The sequence below is a fragment of the Artibeus jamaicensis genome, unplaced genomic scaffold (genome assembly GCF_021234435.1).
Source record: "Artibeus jamaicensis isolate MK-2021 breed Jamaican fruit bat unplaced genomic scaffold, CSHL_Jam_final contig_387, whole genome shotgun sequence".
Lineage (NCBI taxonomy): Eukaryota > Metazoa > Chordata > Mammalia > Chiroptera > Phyllostomidae > Artibeus > Artibeus jamaicensis.
In genome coordinates this window covers 15349384-15368261 of record NW_026521812.1, presented here as the reverse complement: position 1 = coordinate 15368261, position 18878 = coordinate 15349384, and the positions used below count along the sequence as shown (strand labels likewise).

The following is an 18878-nucleotide window of genomic DNA, read 5'->3' as shown; positions in this document are numbered from 1 at the left end:
AATCATTATCCTGTACACATAAAACTAATGCCACATATCAATTACATCTCAATAATAAAATAAAGTTAACACTGGGAGGAAAAAAGGAGAATTAATGGTAAGAGCATAAGATTTTGGTGCCAGATAAAACTAGGCCCTGGGTCCACAGCTTACGCTGTACAAGAATGGGTAAAGTGTTCAAGCTTTCTAGGCTCCAAATTGATCAAAATTGTACTGTACTGTGAGAATTATGCAGTGTGTAAGCAGACAATATCCTAGATGTCTGCCTATTCACAGTGTGCAAATCCCTTGAGTTACAAGTAGTCATACTTGTACAAGCTCAAATTCCTTTCTTCACTACCATCTTGCTACCAGATATAACTTTAAAAAATATCCACTTGAGAGGTCTGCTTCCAGAGAGATGACATGAGGAGCTCATGTGAATATTATTTTTTAAAAAACATAGTTTCTGGAAATGGTTCTAAAAGTGTGCAGCAAATGAAGAAACATATATTCAAGAAAATCTACTAAAACTCAGTAATACCAGCTAAGCCTAGTTCCCAGTTGAAGAGCTGTCTTCCCAGTAGTGGCAGGACAACAGCATTTCTCATCCTGCCCTCAGCCACCCGTGGCTGGGGCTAAGCCTCAGGCAAGTGCAGGCAAAGGCGGGGCTCTCTTCTCCTGTCCTCCTGGACAGGACTGGGTGCCCTCACGGACTGGGCGCAGAACCTCCAAGAATACTGGGACTCTGACTGCCTTGTTTGGGCTTGTCACAATACCTTCTAAAGACTCCCAGACCAGGACAGCTGCTAGACTATAAAAAAAAACTTCCCGGGAACTTGTTAATAATACTTATTTCAAGTTTTACTCCAAAGATCTGATTCATTAGGTTCACAGTGGGGCCCAGAAGTGTCTATTTTAAAACATGCCAAGTAATGTTTGGTGACCACTCATAACACACACAGGCTCGGGAACATTCTTTTATGATTCAAGGGCACTCCCTTCATATGACTCCCCATCTCACACAAAGAAATAATTTTTCAAAAGTTAAACCCATGTTTTACAATTTTTCTACATTTTAATTAAGCAAGAACTATAATGTATACACAGCAAGCATACATATATACATTAGAGGTGTATTTTTTCTTTTTAATATATTTTATTGATTATGCCATTATAGTTGTTCCATTCCCCTCCCCCCTGCACACCCCCTCCCCCACCATTCCCCCCTTTAGTTTATGTCCATGTGTCACAAGTTCTTCAGATTCTATATTTCCCATACTATTCTTGCCCCCCCATCTATTTTCTACCTACCATTTATGCTACTTACTCTCTGTACTTTCTCCCCCCTTCTCCTCCTCCCACTCCGCTGTAGAGATGTACTCTTTAGATGTACAAACACTGGAGAGAAAGCTTACTTGTTAAAAAGTTACTTTTCTTTTGATAGAAGTTTTTTTTTGGCTGCTAGGTTTTTCAAAAATTAGTATTAGTTTTTGATAAAAATGTTTTTAGCTTTACATGCATTATAAAGTAAATTTCATGGAGGTTAAACTTTAAAAATTAAAAAAACTGAAGGGTGAAAAAACTTCATGTCAAAACATCACAAAATTAGGATAACATAAAAACAGTACATAAACGTCACACAATAATGGGAAACAGTGAATCAATTGACATTTATTTAGTTTAAAGAAAAGTTAGACTCTGCCCTGATTGGTAATGGCTCAGTTGGCTGGGTGTCACCCGCAAAGCAAAAGGTGCCTGTTCGATGCCCAGTCAGGGCACACACCGGGTTTGCAGTTCCATCCTGGCCAGGGCGCATAGACAATCAGTGGATATTTCTTTCACATCGCTGTTTCTGTCCCTCTCTTTCTCCCTCCCTTCCCCTCTCTCTAAAAATAAATAAATAAAATCTTTTAAAACATAAAAAAGAAAGGTTATATTCTACTTATAGGGCAGTCTATTGGCTTATGATATACTTTCCCACCATTTTTATTGAGAAAACCTGCTAGATGAAGGCTGTAACAGAGATTTACTAAACACAATAAAATATCCTGAGTCTGTGGAAATGTCTTATGGGTTAATAAATAGAACAGACTGTCACAGTTTTGGGATTAGTGTGTCCAGCCATGACTTTAAGAGTGAACACTCTTAATGACCTTTGAAGCATCATTCTGTCTTTTGTGATACTATTGAGTCAGGAAATAGCCAGGGGAGAGGAAACTCCAGAGGAGCCCCAGGACTAAGACAAAGGACATTGGTACAGAACAGAGACCCTATTCTAACACCAGCTGTTGCTGCTTTCTGGAAAAGTGCTGAATCACAGTGAATCATGATTGCACCTCGGCAGAAGATGCTACATGACCCATGCTTCATTATAATAGCATTATAATAAATTAGCATTGTAGATCCCTCTGGAGAGTCGTAGAGGTGTGGAGACATGGAGCAGCATGGACATGCAGAACAAGTGATTCCATATTCACATGTGGTGAATAAAAACAGGGAGGGATACCTTGGGAGCAAAAGTTTCTGGTCCCACACCTGACCACCCAGTCCATGGTTCCAGCGCCGGGAAGATAAGTCCCCATTACTTCTGGCTATAAAAATCAGTGGGGGTTGGGGCAGTTGGAAGAAAGTGTGAGATTCTCAGGAGACCCCTCTTAAAAGACCACAGCAGATTTAGGACTTATGCAGACTCACTCCCTCTGTGATGCAGCACCAGGGCAATAGCTAGAAGGGCACCAGTGTCACACGAGGAGAAACTGAAGTGACTGGTATCAGGGTGAATGTTGGGAGACAATTCCATCCTGGGAAAAACTCCTGAGGGCAGGCAGTGGCAATGTCCCCTCTCCAAGCCCTCCCCCCACACAGAGCCACAGAGCAGTGACACAGATTACCCCTCCTGGCAATTACCTAAGGCTCCACCCCATACAATCTATAGGTACATTTTTCTACCACAGGCCATGCTACTAAGACACGGGGTCAAAGCAGCTCTAATACACAGAAACAAACACAGAGAGGCTGCCAAAATGAGGAGACAAAGAAACATGGCCCAAATAAAAGAACAGAACAAAACTCCAGAAAAAGAACTAAACAAAATGGAGATATCAGATGCAGAGTTCAAAACACTGGTGATCAGGATGCTCAAGGAACTCACTGGATACTAAAACAGCCAAAAAAAGACTCAGGCAGAAATGAAGGTTACATTAAGTGAAACAAAGAAAAATCTACAGGAATCCAACAGTGGAGGGGATGAAGTCGAGAATCAAATCAATGATTTAGAGCATAAACAAGAAAAAAACAATCAAACAGAAGAGGAAGAAAAAAAAGAATTAAAAAAAACAAGGATAGGCTAAGGAGTCTATGGAGCATCTTCAAATATATCAACACCTGAATCACAGGGGTACCAGCAGGAAATGAGGAACAAGAAATTGAAAACTTATTTGAAAAACAGTGAAAGAAAACTTCCTTAATTTGGTGAAGGAAATAGACATACAAGTTCAGGAAGCACAGACAAGTTGGACCCCAAAAAAGACCATATCAACACATCATCATTAAAGTGCTAAAGATTAAAGATAAAGACAGAACCTTAAAAGCAGCAAGAGAAAAAAGCAGAGAGTTACCTACAAAGGAATTCCCCTAAGACCATCAGCTCATTTTTCAAAAGAAACTTTGCAGGCCAAAAGGGACTGGCAAGAAGTATTCAAAGCTGTGAAAGGCAAGGACCTATAACCTAGATTACTCTATCCAGCAAAGCTATCGTTTAGAATGGAAGTGCTGATAAAGTGCTTCCCAGACAAGGTAAAGCTAAAGGAGTTCATCATCACCAAGGCCTTATTATAAGAAATGTTAAAGGGACTTAAGAAAAAGATCAAAATTGTGAACATTAAAATGGCAACAAACACACAACTATCAACAACTGAGTATAAAAAAATAACAACAAACTAAGCTAACAAGCAGAACAGAAACAGAATCAAAGGTACGGAGATCATTTGGAGGGTTATCAGTTGGGAGGCAGAAGGGGAGAATGGGGGGAAAGGTGTAGGGTTTAAGAAGCACACATTGGTAGAAAGAAAATAGAAAGGGGATGGAGTAGCCAGAGAACTTATATGCATAACCTATGGACATGAACTAAGGGTGTGGGGGTGGCTGGAGGGAATGGGCGTCCAGGGTAGAGGGAGCAAAGGAGAGAAATTAGGACAACTATAATAGCATAATCAATAAAGTCTACTTAAAAGAAAAGAATAGAATCCCTTTGGCCACTGGTTGTCAATCTTTGCTCAGAATTGACCCTCTCCTATGTTCTGTGGAGTATATTATCACTTAATAAACATGCTTTCTCCCTTTCTGCTATAAACTGGCTGTTCAGTTCAATTCATTGTTTGTGATCACCAAGAACCTGGTCACCTGTGCCCACCTGAAGCACTATGATCATGCATCGATACCTGTCAATTCAGAAAAGCCATTTTCAGTTCATAAGTTTATTTGGTGAGGAAACACTTTAATATGTTAAACAAAACAAGTAAACTTTTTTCCTCTGTATTGCCTCTGCCAGAAGATTTCAACAGTAATAGCTCTGTGGAGACAGCCTTTACAGCAAATTCTAAGATGGTTTAGTAGGACTAGAATCACAAATGTGATAAGAGCGGTAGCTGTACTGATATTCATAAGAGCTAGGGTAGCACCGCCAATTAGGTGAATTAGCAGGTGGCCGGCAGTAATATTCGCGGTAAGGCGTACAGCTAGTGCTATAGGCTGAATAAATAAGCTAATAGTTTCAATGATAATTAATATTGGAATTAGTGGTAAAGGAGTTCCTTGTGGGAGAAAATGTAGATGAAATGTGCTTTTGAAGGATAACTGGAAGGTAATGCCCAATGAACAACTCATTCACACGGACTGCAGCCATGTTTATGGACATGATGGGGAATGTTCAACTGAAAAGTATCTTTTTACATTGTATAAATGACAGAAGAAAACCTGCAGGAGAAGACAGTTCAGCCATTACTGGTTCATGGATGTACAGAAAGGCAATATTTCTAAAGTATCAATAAGTAAACAAGATTTTCGTGCCAGTTAATCTTTACTTTTAGAGCAATCAACTCAATTTTAAAATCAGCATATACTTTTGCAGGAAGTACCACTTTTTTTATATAACTAGTGGAAGGCTGACTTCCCCCCGCACTTTCAACATCATGAATCAACTTGCCACTGCTTCACAAGATGATAGAATTAGTGAGTATATTGTATTGTCCGCCCCCAAATATTCAGAAATAAATGTATCTTATTAGTTTGGCTTCTATTCTAATTATTTTGAAGAAATAAAAAAATATTTACTCAAGCATTTAAGATCAAACAACAGAAGGGCATATAATTACATATTATTCTACATATTTGTTTATAGATGGTCATGACATTATCTAAATGCGAGCAAGATTTGGTTAATGTGGAAGAATACATTGTACTAAGATGACTCAACAAATAGAAAAAATACACATTTCAACCAATACAAATATATCTTGAACATCTATAATATGAGACAGCATGTGATAAATAAAATCTTGTCTTATCCACCAACACTTCAATGCCAAAGGACAATGTTGAGATGCTGTCCTTAATTTGAACTGAGATAACTTCTCCTAGATTTACTTCTCAGAAAATGTTAGCAAGTAAAATATAAATTCCTTTCATTATGGTCTATAGGTTAAATAATAGCTAAGAAAACCTAACCATCTTGTGATTCAAATGGCTTGTAGAACAACTTAAGTTGTATCTGTAGGATTATAAATGAAGAACTATAACCCCTAAGAATCAAACCAGCAGGCTCACGTACTTGTTGATTAAATTGACAAATTACTCAATACGGCCAAAAGCAATAAAAAAGACTAACATCCAAACCATTTATCTTTTCCTTTTTAACTCTCATTTTAAAGAATATTAGAATTAGGAGGCATAAAAGTATTTATTCAGCAAAATATGTCCAATGGCTTTCTATCATACTTAGAATAAAATATCAATACATGAACATAGGCCCCTAAGTCACCTGGCCCCCAGCTACTTTCTCCTGTCACCTCTCACCCATCGCCCTCACAATCACTGCACTCCAGATGGCAGCCTCCCTGCAGGTCCCAGAGTGCACCAGGCACATTCAGGATGCTGGTTGCTCCCTTTGCCTGGAATGCTTTCCCTGGGCTTATCTTCACTCAGATCTGTGTAAATATTACTTTCCCATATAAAACTGCATGATGACTGTACCTAATGAAACTTTCATTGCTCTCTATTTTTTTAATAGCTCATATCACTACCTAATATAATAATTCATTTTCTCCATCTCATCCCACTAAAATAGGCAAGAACTTGCTTTGTTCAATGATGAACCCCCCCAGTGTCAAGAACAGTGTCCGCCACATATAGAAGTGCTCAGTAAATATGGAAAATCAATAAAAGAATTAAAAAATCTACTTAATTCACAAATTTGGGGTTGTGTATTATGGGTCAGGTACTCTAAACTCTGGATATGCAGATATCTACCATCATCTCCACTCTCAGGAATCTAAGTAGAAGGTAGAGACACAAATTTGTAAATAAAACGTTATATACTTTGAATACACTGAAAGAATAGTATCTTAGGACAGAGAAGGCTTTTGCAGTCTCAGTGGACTAAAAATAGACCACTCTTATTTATATTAGATCACTGATGACCACAACCAAATGTGTTCTTAACAGGAGAGGTAGACTACACCCAATTAAAAAGAGAACAGGTAAGGAACAATCTTCACAATTTTTGAAGAACTGATTTACTGAATAGCATTTTTGTTCTAAAAAATTGAAAGATTAATATTAGAGAATTCTAAGTGCTATTAACCTTTTCATACAAATACATACCATATATACTTTATACTTTTTAGGTTTATAACTAGTAAATTGGCATAAAGCTAAATTAAAAGAAGTACCAAACATTCCTTACCTGAATTTCGAAAGTCATTCTGTCGATCTCATCGCGTTGGCTATCTATTATCTAAAACACAGTAAATATCTTAGTCTGAATCAAAAAATTTCCAAAAATATCAGTATTTCAACAAAAAAGCAAAGATGATCACAGGCAATTCTAATTTTTTTAAAAATCAGGATGTAAATTTTTTAATAACAGTATTCATACCAACTATCCTTTAAACAGCCACATGATTTGAATCACACATATGTAAAATTATAAACTTCCTGTACTTCTTGACAAAAATTTTCTATAATGCAACTTATAAAAATACCTTTGGAACAGACTTTGAATAATTTAGGAAGGAAAAAGATATCCTTTTGATTTTGCTAAGAAGTAATATAATTTCCTGAGTTTGGTTTTTATTTAAATTTATTTAAATTTTTTTCTTTTTTCTAAATAAAGATATTCAAACCAAAATTTCCATCAGCTATTAAATACCAAAATTTCCATCAGCTATTAAATGTTAGCAAGAATAAAAAGCAACTATGAATTATTTATCTAGACACACATATCCACATAGTATAGATTTCATATTTGTTATCAAAGACACCCACTGACCTTGCCAGCATTTTCATTTTGTTCTCTCAGGTTATCGTTTTCATTCTGAAGCTGTTTTGCATCTAACATAGGAAGGCGAATTCCATCTTCAAGGCATCTTTCTACCTTTTGCTGCAAACTGTTTTATAAAGACAATTATATAAAGAAAATAAGCTCTATGTGCTGACTTTGGTAGAAGACTTCAACATAAATGAAGCCCCTACTTAGTCTATAACAGTTTTTAGTTAGGCAATAATGAAGACCTACAGATGGTATATGAATAAGTTTGAGTACCTCTATTTCATGCAAGTAAGAAATATACAGGAAGCTGATTACATTTTCAGGAATGAGACCAGAGTCGAGTTGCTCAGTATGTGACAGCTTTAGGCCCCCATTACCCCAGTCTGAGCTCTACAATCTAAACCCTCTTCTCCCTACCTCTCCCCGCCAAAAGCAGAGCTACTTGGTTAAGATGATTGTGGTAGGGAGCCTAGGATTATGAACACACATCGTTGCCCTCCATTCTAAGCTCAAATAAGTTTATAAAGATAGTTAGCTGTTGCCTAAACCAGCAGAATTACATTTCTCCTTCATTAATTACAGCAGCAATCTATTATACGAGGTCTGTTCAGAAAAAGGCCAGCCATTGTTAATATAATGAGAACGGTTTGCATGACATAGATGTAACCTGGCAGCCCAGGGGAGTGGACTGGAATGCACAAACATTAACAATGACAACTTCACTGGACTGCTCAGTGGTAGATGCTATTGAGTGTGCATGTGTACTGTCGCGTTCAAAATGACTGAACATGTAGAGCAATGAGTCTTTATCAAGTTTTGCATAAGACCTCAACATTCCTCTGCAGATTCTATTAGGATGACTCAGAAGGCTGCAGCTATGGGCAACTGGTGATTGGCAGCTTCTTCGCCACAACACACCTGCTTGTGCATCATGTCTCATGCAGGGTTTTTTTGGGGGGGAGCAGAAACATTAAATCACAGGGTCCCTACAGCCCACATTTGGACCCTGTGATTTTCTGGCTTGTCCCCAAACTAAAATAACCTTTGAAAGGGAAGAGATTTCTGACCATCAAAGAGATTCAGAGAAGTAGGATGGGGCAGCTGATGGTGACTGAGAGAACTGTGTGAGGTCCCAAGGTGCCCACTTTGAAGGGGACTCAGGCATCATTGTCCTATGTACAATGTTTCTTGTATCTTGTATCTTCTTCAATAAATGTCTCTGTTTTTCACATTACGTGGATGGCTACCTTCTGGAAAGACCTCGTATTTATTACTTGACCTAACAGTTTCTCAGGCTATCCATGGAACACAGTTGCGTTTTAGAAGAGGAAATGACAAAAAGACACTCCAATGTCTTAAGGATAGAAGGATAAAGGAGGGGATAGTATTATCCTTGAGAAAAGAAAAATAGCTATATTTGGGTTAAAAGGAACTATACCATTTACAATACTGACAAAAAAATTCAGCAGCAAGATACCTAGGAATAACTCTACTTTAGCTTGTGATCATACTCAAGAGTTGCCAAGTACTAAGAAAAAAAAAACAGACTTCATCTTATATGGGTTTTGATATTTTCATTATTTTTCTTCTTTCAAGTATTATGGCTATCCTGTTTTCTCTGCCTTTCAAAAAAAATAAATTAAAAAAAAGAAAAGGGAGCCTTTGAGATCTTCCTTCCAGACAGTGCCCACAGTTGGGTTCAAATAAACACTTATTAAAATTCAAGAAGAAGAAATACCACATCCAGATAGTGGACAAAGAACTGGCAGCATGAATGACACCATCGGGGCCTCAGATGTGTGGTAAGGGATGGCACCAGAAGAGTTTTAATGCATCATAAATGCAGCGCATGGCTTTGGAATGTACTGCTTGTCATAACAAGTGTTCTAATAGTTCTCCTGATCAGCAAAGGGACCAACTATTGCATTACTAGGGATCACACCCACATATTTCCTTACATTTTCATTTCTAATGGAAAAGCTTTCTTAGTTTATTTTGAAATCTCAAAAGTTCTTATGTAGTCATAAAGCAGGGAACTTAGAAACATCATACAAAACAGAAAACTGTAGTGGTATAATTCAAAGTCACATATACACCTCTCCTGGAGCTGAAGGAATAACTGTATCATACAGCTGAGGAGACTGAACTAACACGCCTGCCCCAAAGTCAAGTGACACTATGGCCATACAAGTATTGAAGAATTACAGAAGACCTTCTTTGGTCCTTTGCATCTGTTTGAAATTGAGAAAAGTTTTCTGTGATAGTATCTCACAGAGTATTGAGATAAATTTAAGAAATGGAAAATGTATTCTGAAATGCACTGTACTAAGTCTTCCCAAATAAAGAATACTAGAGTCAACGTTCCCCAAAAAGCTAAAAAAGAGAAACTCTAGATAAAAAAGAAGGTATAAAATCATATTAAATATGTAAAAGCACACAATGGAACAAAACAAACATTCAGATTATTTTCAGGGGTTCCTAACTCTATATTCATAAAACACAGCTTGAATTTATAATCATAATGCCCTATAAATCAGAATGGATACATTACCTCATTTTATCAGTAAGATGAAAGAAAAAAACATATGGCAGAATTAGTGGAAGTCAGAAAGCTATTTTAAGATGTGTGCTAAAGTTCCCTTAAAGAGAAGGAAAGCAGGAAATAGGAGAAAAGGTGGAGTCAAAAGTATATGAATTTTTGGGAGTTAGGTTAGAAGCACTGAAGACTGAATTAACCTAGAAATTGGAATTTTCTCTACTGAAATCCAAAATAAGAAAGTAGGATGGGCACATTTGATTCTGAAAGTAGTAAAGCAATATTAACATGAAATTTACTAGATGCATTTTAATTAAACAGCTGAGAATATGCAGGGTTATATATCACTGGTATATGCATGAAGAGTATATTCCTTAAATTTAGTTTTTTGTTGCTGTGTTGTCTCATTCTTCAGAGTATTTTATTTATTTATGACTGATAATCTATTAAGTTTTACAAACAGACAGTATATGTACATGTATATATAACATAGTTATCTAGGTTTTTCATGAATCCAGTATTCCTAGCTTAAATACTAGCTAAATATACTAACAAATGATATTCACTGTAATTCTAACTGCAGTGGTTTAAACCAGAGGAGTCCCATGAGGCCAGATGTGTGAGTAAACCTGGAAGGTACGTAGCCAACAGCCCAATCTGTCCCTCCACAGTGAGGTGCAATGGGGGCTGATTACTTCCCTTGGACATAATTCATTAAGGACTGTAGTCTGAGTATTTGGCTGCCCCTCTTTCTGTTATTTAGAATTTTTACTTACTTATTTACAAATCCATTAGATAATTTTTTTTTTTACTGTTCTCATCTAAAACCTTTGGCAAGATATCAGTGTGCTGCAACAAAATGTTAAATAACAACTGAGACAATCTGTTTTGATGATACACTGCTTCTGCTTCTTAATACGACATCTTTAAGATAAGAGGAACACAGAATAGTAATTGTAAGTTAATGTATTTCAAGTAAAATGCTTTATGAAAAATATAAATAAGTTGGACTTCTGGCCAAGACAGGAGGTATGGGTAGATACACTTAGCCTCCTGAAACAACGAGAACTGCCAGATAATCAAACTGTATGGAAGTCTAACAACCAAGGAGTTAAAGAAGAAACATTCATCTAGACTGGTAGGAGGGGTAGAGATGGGCAGCCAGGGTGGAGAAGACTTGCAGCAAGGTGGTGGCTGCCAGGGCGGGCAAAGTGCTGGCTGAAGGAACAGGTAGTCCCATGTTTGTATGTGTATAAGATAGAGAGCCAGGGACAAATGGGGAGCAAGACAGACCATTCCACCCATGGTTCCAGTGCAATTAAACAAAGCCTGAAAACCTCTGGCTGTAAAAACCTGTGGGGATTGCAGTGGCAGGAGAAACTCCCGGTCTCACAGGAGAGTTCATTGGAGGGCCCCACAGGGTTCTAGAATGTACACAAACCCACCCATCCTGCAATCAGCACCAGAAGGGCCCACTTTGCTTGTGGGTAGCAGGGAAAGTGACTGAAAGCCAGCCGAGAGCCAGCAAGCAGCACTGTTCCCACTCTGACCCATCTCCCACATACAGAGAAGTGGATTGCCCCACCAAGGCAAATACCTAAGGTTCTGTCCTGTACAACTTAACAGGTGCATGGAGACAAAGAAATATGGCTCAAATGAAAGAACAGATCAAAACTCCAGAAAAATAACTAAGTGACAAGGAGATAGCCAACCTATCAGAAGCAGAGTTAAAAACACTAATAAGCAGAATGCTCACAGAAATATATGGTTGCAAAATAAGGAAGAAATGAAGGCTATGCAAGGTGAAATAAAGGAAAACATACAGGGAACCAACAGTGAAGGGAAGGAAACCAAGACTCAAATCAATGATTTGGAGAAGGAAGAAATAAACATTCAACCACAACCGAATGAAGAAACAAGAATTAAAAAAAAAAAAGAGGAGAGGCTTAGAAATCTCTGGGACAACTTTAAAGAATGCAAGAAGAGGGGTGCTGGAAGGAAAAGGAGAAGAGCAAGAAACTGAAAACTTATTTGAAAAAATAATGAAGGAAAACTTCCCCAATCTGGTGAAGGAACTAGATAAGCAAGTCCAGGAAGCTCAGAGAGTCCCAAAGAAGTTGGACCCAAGGAAGAACACTCCAAGGCACATCATAATTACGTTACCCAAGATTAAAGAGAAGGAGAGAATCTTAAAAGCAGCAAGAAAAAAAGGAAACAGTTACCTACCGACAAAGGAGTTCGCCTAAGACTATCAGCTGATTTCTCAAAAGAAACCTTACAGGCAAGAAGGAGCTGGAAAGAAGTATTCCAAGTCATGAAATCCAAAGAGCTACAACCAAGATTACTCTCTCCAGCAAAGCTTTCATTTAGAATGGAGGGCAGATAAAGTGCTTCCTAGATAGGGTCAAGTTAAAGGAGTTCATCATCACCAAGCCCTTATTATATGAAATGTTAAAGGGACTTATGATAAAAAATATGAACAGTAAAATGACAACAGACTCACAACTATCAGCAACCAAAGCTAAAAATCAAAAAGAAAAAGAAACTTAGCAGACAAGTAGAATAGGAACAGAATCACAGAAATGAATATCACATGAAAAGTTACCAGCAGGGAGGGGAAGGTGGAGAATGGGAGCAAAGGTACAGGGGATAAGAAGCATATATGATAGGTACAAATAGACAAGAGGAGGTTAAGAATCGTATAGGAAATAGAGAGGCCAAAGAACTTATATGTATGACCCATGAACTTGAATTGGGGGGAATGCTGGTGGGAGGGGGGATGATGGGTGGAGAGGGATATAGTAGAGAAAAAAATGGTACAACTGTAATAGCATAATCAATAAAATATACTTAAAAAGGAGAAAAGTATAACTCAAAAATGACAAAAGAATTACTGAAGGTTTTCTTACCTCTGAACCGTAGTTACCAACTCCTTTTCTTTCTTTTTCTGGCATATTAACTGTGCCTCTTTCTCTTGGCACTGTTTTTTTATCTCTTCAAGCTTTTTTTCCATGTCTATCAAAGTCTCTTGTAAATTCTTATTTTTTTCTTCTAGAACCTGCAGCTAGTAAGAAATTTTTTTAAGTTCATAAAACATGAAATATTAGATGTGTTTCTACTAGAAATTATTACTGTGTTACCAGGGATTATTAATACAGTATAGTTAAAATCACACTTTCTTCATTTCATCTGCTTAATAACAGTTTATCTCCTCCTCTGCATAAAGAGAACCGGGAGAAAGGAAGTATGGAGAAGAGAAGAATGGAGCCAAAATTTTCTAGGAGACAAAGAGAGAAGGTGAATAATCTCAATTTGGGGATTTTTTTATTGTATTTTTAATTGTAGCAAAATATACGTAACAAAACATTTACCATCTTAACCATTTTTCAGTGTACATTTCAGCACTGTCACGTACATTCGCGTAGTGTGCAACTAACCATGAGAACTCTTTTCATCTTTTTGTTTTTTGGAAGTTAAAGCAGAAAGAGATGTCCCTATAGAACCCGATTCATTAAATATATCACACAGCATGGTGTACTTTTAGGATAATACACACACTGCATTTCCTTCAGTTTTATCTAAATATTATATAGCATATATATACTCATGAATTTAATCACTCCCCTGTTGTTAGAACCTCAAGTTGTCTCCAGGTTGTTTTTCTGTTTGTTTGTTTTAGGGGACCAGTTGCCACTAAAAATAACACAGCAGTAAACATCTTTGTGGCAATGAGATCTGGTCTTTTCTTTCTGTGCAAGAGAATTTTCCAAGTGAGACTGCTGAGTCAAAGAGAGTCTGTGTGTGTACGCGCGTATGTATACACTTTATTTTTGTGGGCACATCAGAGTTGCTTCCTCCCCCAACTTTGTCCACCTCCAGCCTGTCCTCACCCCCTTCCTTAAGGCCATGGCCACATTGTTAACCATGCCCATGGGTCACATATGTTCTCTAGCTAATCCCTTCACCTTCTTTCATCCAGTCCCCCCTCAACCCTGATAGCTGTCAGTCTGCTCAATGTATCGATGCCTTGTTTCTATTTTGCTCGTTAATTTTGTTCATTAGATGCCACATATAAGTGGGATCATATGGTATTTGTCTTTCTCTGACTGGCTTATTTCACTTAGCATAATAGTCTCCAGGTACATCCATGCTGTTGCAAAAGGTACAAAGAACTCTTTGCATCTTGCAAAGCTTTGCATCTTGCAAAGCAAATTTTATACCCATTAACAACTCCCCATCCACTTCTCTCCTCAACTCTGGAAACCACACTTTGACTTGCTGTCTCTCTGAAGTTAAAACTATTCCAGGGACCTCATTAAGTATTTATCTTTTTGTGACTGGCTTATTTCACTTAGGAAACTGTCCTCAAGTTCACTGATCTTGTAGAATGTGTCAGAATTTCCTTCTTTTTAAAGGCTGAATAGTATAAATACACCACATTTTTTTATCCATTCATACACTGGGGGACACTGGGTTGTCTCCACCTTTTGGCTATCGCAAATACTGTTAGGAGCACGTATTGTGTTCAAACATCTATTTGGGACCCTGCCTTCAATTCTTCCGGCTGTATACGCAGAAGTGGAGTTGATGGACTGTATGGTAATTATATCTTTAATTTTCTGATGAACTATCATTATTTCCCATAGTGGCTACACTATTTTACATTATGACCAACAGTGCATAAGGAATCTAACTCTCCACATTGTTGCTGCCAACACTTGTTACTTTCTTCTTTTTTGATATTAGCCCTATCCATGGGTTATGTAAGGTGGCATGAACCCATGTTTTAAAATCTATATTCCTTGTGTTCTTCCTCATGCAAACTCTTGTCTCCTTCTTCAGTTACCTTGCCTAGTTTCACAAATCGGGTTACTCTAAACAGAGAACATGTTGTAGGTCTAGAGTCAGCAGAATAATGACACTCCACGGATTAGACCAATGATTTCAACTGGGCGCAGTCTTTCCTCCCAGACAACATTCGACATTTAAAAATGTCTGCAGCCATTTTTGGCTTGGGGTGAAGGAAGGACAAGTGCTATGGACATCCAGTGGGCAGAGGCCGGAAATGCTCTTCGGCATCCTTTAACACACAGAACAGCATCCCCAAAATTATCCCCCCTCAAGTGTCAACAGTGCCACGGCTGAGACCCTATGATCAGAAAGACTTTGAAAAAAGACTGCAGAGTAAGTGGTTTATAGGTGAGGTGTGAAGAGGACAGGCCCCAGAATTGGTAGAAAGACTTTGGTTTGCGGTATCATTAAGAAAGAAAAATGGTCAGAAAAGAAGTCAGGAGTAAACAGTGATCACAGAATATAAGGAAGAATTCATGAGAAAATTAAGAAGCATGAAGAAAATGAATCAAATATCTGGAAAGACAGTCAAAAAAGGTCTTATTGAATCCTGAAGGTCAATAAGACCTTCAAAAAGGTCTTATTGAAGGTCCAATCTTATTGGATCCCAGAGACTGCTGGGAAAAGGTGGACTGCGGTGCACGCGCGTGTGTGTGGAGCAGGCGGGTCAGAGTGGTTCAGAAACCACCTTCCAGAGCAGAATGGTAAGTGAGAGAGTTAACACAGATTCACTGGGAGGGAAACATGAAAAACAAGATCTACTCATGCTTAGATGAACAGCTCCTAATTAAAGAATCCTAGAAATAGTAATTAAACAGATTTAACTCATAGTTAGACAAATGGAAAACTAAAATCATAAATTATAAAAATTATGGGATTTCTAACACTTTAACTGAAAACACGGTTTTCACACAGTTTAAAGAGCATTTTATTTCATGTTACCTGTAAACTCTGACTCTGTACATCATCTAGGGTTGGAAGATCAGCCAGATACTTTTCCAAGGTCTCGATTCTTCTCTGCTTTTCTTTGTTCTGTTCAGCTTCCTTCTGGCATTTCTTTTTCAGGCTACTGATATATCTATCTCTGGTTTTAAGCTATAAAAAAGATTATGCATCCTCAGTAGTTTTGTGTCATTAAAAAATAATGACAAAACAAACATTCTAATCTTAGGTATCACTGATTTCTCCAACAGTTCTACATTATAGTTAATACCACCAACTCAAGTAAGATTACCTTATTTCAATTTTAATCTTCACAGTTTTTCAAATTTTCCTATCATTGAAATGAAGCTTTTGAAATTTCTGTTTTCTTTTACAACTGACAGCATCCTATAAACTACAGTCAGCCAGGTAGCAGTGACGTATTACTGTATTTAATACAGTTTTTAATGCCTACCTATGTGCCAAATTGGGCAAGGCTATTCATATCTTGGGCATTCTAAAAGTGTTACGTCCATGTTGAAACTATGTGCTGCGTTTAAATATTATATTATAATCTGGAATCAAGAAAAGTTATTGGGTACTCAGCCAGACACAGAAACAGAACCATGGGGCATAATTTCAAAATCGGGGAAGCAAGTCATTCTCTTGATGAATGAGTCCAATTCTCATTTCATGCAAAGCTATATTGAAATGTTTTATGTGAATTAAGAAAGGAACACACCTACAAATAACTGAAGCTGTTCTCTTACTAATAAACTTGCAAAGGAATTGCACTCACCAAAATTATCAAATACTGAGGAACTGGTAAGGGGACTCGCCAGACCATTCCATACCTCGGTCAAGACTACTGTTTAAGCACTGCATCAAAATTAAGCTTGCAGTACATGTTCTAAAGCTGCATAAAACAAAGGTGTGCCTTATTACTGACATTATTTTCAGATCGATGAAATACATGATCCTAGTAAATCCCAATTTGTATAGGCAGACCTCAGATTTCATGTAGAAATTTTTTCACATTTGCAATGTGAAAATACTGCCTTTAAATTTCATCTTATATTCATAGCTCTTTCATGCTTCATATCAATTAAAAACTATACACACACACACATATATATAAATATACAGTTGCCTAAAAAGTGAACTCCAGATTCATAGTTACCATCAATTACCAGTCTTCCAACATTTAACATTCTTTTAGAAATTTACAGGGTTCTAAAATGTTTTTACAGTCTGTTCCCATATTCACCAGAGAAATAAATGCCAGTAATTAGTGTATAATGGAATAGTCCTTTCAAATTTTATTAAAGCTAACACTTGTCTATGATCTAGTTTCTTTCATGCTTTATCTAATTTCTTTCAGGTCCAATGTATAACAACTTTTATCAAAACAACTTCAACTGGAAAAATGAATCCCATCTCACTCATTCCATCAGTAATATCAAAATCTATTTATTACACTGGGTAAGTAGCAAAATGGGTAAAACAGACAAACCCTATTATTTGCTAGGGCTTTCTCAGGATTAAAGGCAAGTATGTTGGTATGACAATTTAACATGTGATCTGTTGGAACTCCCAGACTGTCGGCACTGGTGGTGACCTGAGGGACAACATAATACAATTCCCTTTTTGAATATGAGGCCTAGAGATCTTTAGTGACTTAATACTAGTCACAGAGACAGAGCTGGGATTTAAACATAGACTGTCTGAATGAACTTTCAAGCCAATGTTCTTTTGGTTCCATACTACTAATAATCAGATGCCCATCCATTCTCGAGGGGCCAGCAGTGCCTGGACTGCACATCAACAAAGCCTACTTTCGTCTTAGCAAATAACCCTGTAAGTTACAGAAATAAACATAACTAGCCTATCTTTTAAACTAAATGTTCCCTAATTCACACTTAATTGTTTAAGTGTCTTAAATGTGAGATATACTGATGTCCCCAAAAAGCAGCCCTGGAATAGGTCAGTCACTCGCCTTCTTTGCTATCGTGCCAAGCCTGCTGCTGCTGATCACAAATTCCTGCCAACACTCTCCTACCTGGTGCCGTCCCTGTTGTCTGCTGACATGGAGCTGAGAAGCTATAGCCACTGGGTCTTGGGGTTTTCAGCCGCGCTCAGTGTTGAGAAGCTATTTTTTTTGAACTTCAAAGGTTTGTGTTGTTTCAGATTAACAGAGGTTACTGAAGTCTCTAGTAATTACCGCCAGGTAAATGAGACATAACTAATAAAGTTTTCCTATTCTATTTGTAAAAAGTTAAAGTTTTTCCTTTCCAGAGAGTATTATGCAACACTAAGACCATTATTTAAAGGCAACAGGAGGGCCCTCTTTTAAAAGAGTTTAACAAACAAATTTTTTTCCTTTGTTTTAAATACAATACTTAGAACAAAAAAAAATTAGTGAGAAAGTTTTCCCTCTAAATTTTTTTATAAATCATTATTAGAACCAAAGCATCAGCTGTGGAGTTTAACTGTCTTGAATTTTATTCCTGGCTTTTAAACAATTTCAATCCATATGGACCTACACAGATTACTCAAATTATACAAATTACTCAAATACCACTGTATATATACAGTGGTATTTTTATCCCTCAAGAAAGTCCCTAGATTTTTCTAAGTAGGGTTACTCGAGTTACTACAAAACTAATCACCCCAATATAAATTTATAGCCTGGTATGATATCTGCCCTATAAATTTGTAGAGCAGATAACAAATAATTATACGCTGAAGACATGTTGATCTAATTTAATTTTATTAAAAATACCTACCTTTTCCTCCAGTTTCTTCTTCTCTTCACTGAACTGGCTTATTCTTTGTTTGAGAAACTGATTAAGCTGTAACACTTCCTTCTCAGTAGATGCAAGCTTTTGCTCAAGTTCCTCTTGCTGAGAACTGGGCACTGACTGATCTGAAAATGGAGTCTGGAGCGACGTGTTTTCATATTGTGGCTATTGGGAAAAAAACAGATAAGACTTTAAAAGTTTACTTGTCTTTCTCTCCCCATTTCCCCCCACTTTGCCCGCC

General features: G+C 37.4%; 1 protein-coding gene across 2 annotated transcripts in view; it reads right to left on the bottom strand.

Moving 5' to 3' along the window:
* Positions 1 to 18878, bottom strand: part of CEP85L (centrosomal protein 85 like) — a 130526-nt gene that overhangs the window by 13171 nt on the left and 98477 nt on the right. The window contains exons 6-10 of one of the 2 annotated variants that reach the window (XM_037128902.2): positions 18623 to 18802; positions 15858 to 16010; positions 12974 to 13128; positions 7529 to 7646; positions 6944 to 6994 (exon numbers count right to left, since the gene is read on the bottom strand). In XM_037128902.2, the coding sequence (XP_036984797.2) occupies positions 6944 to 6994; positions 7529 to 7646; positions 12974 to 13128; positions 15858 to 16010; positions 18623 to 18802 (657 nt within the window). The remainder of the gene's footprint in view (positions 1 to 6943; positions 6995 to 7528; positions 7647 to 12973; positions 13129 to 15857; positions 16011 to 18622; positions 18803 to 18878) is intronic. The other variant, XM_037128908.2, reaches the window with a different exon arrangement.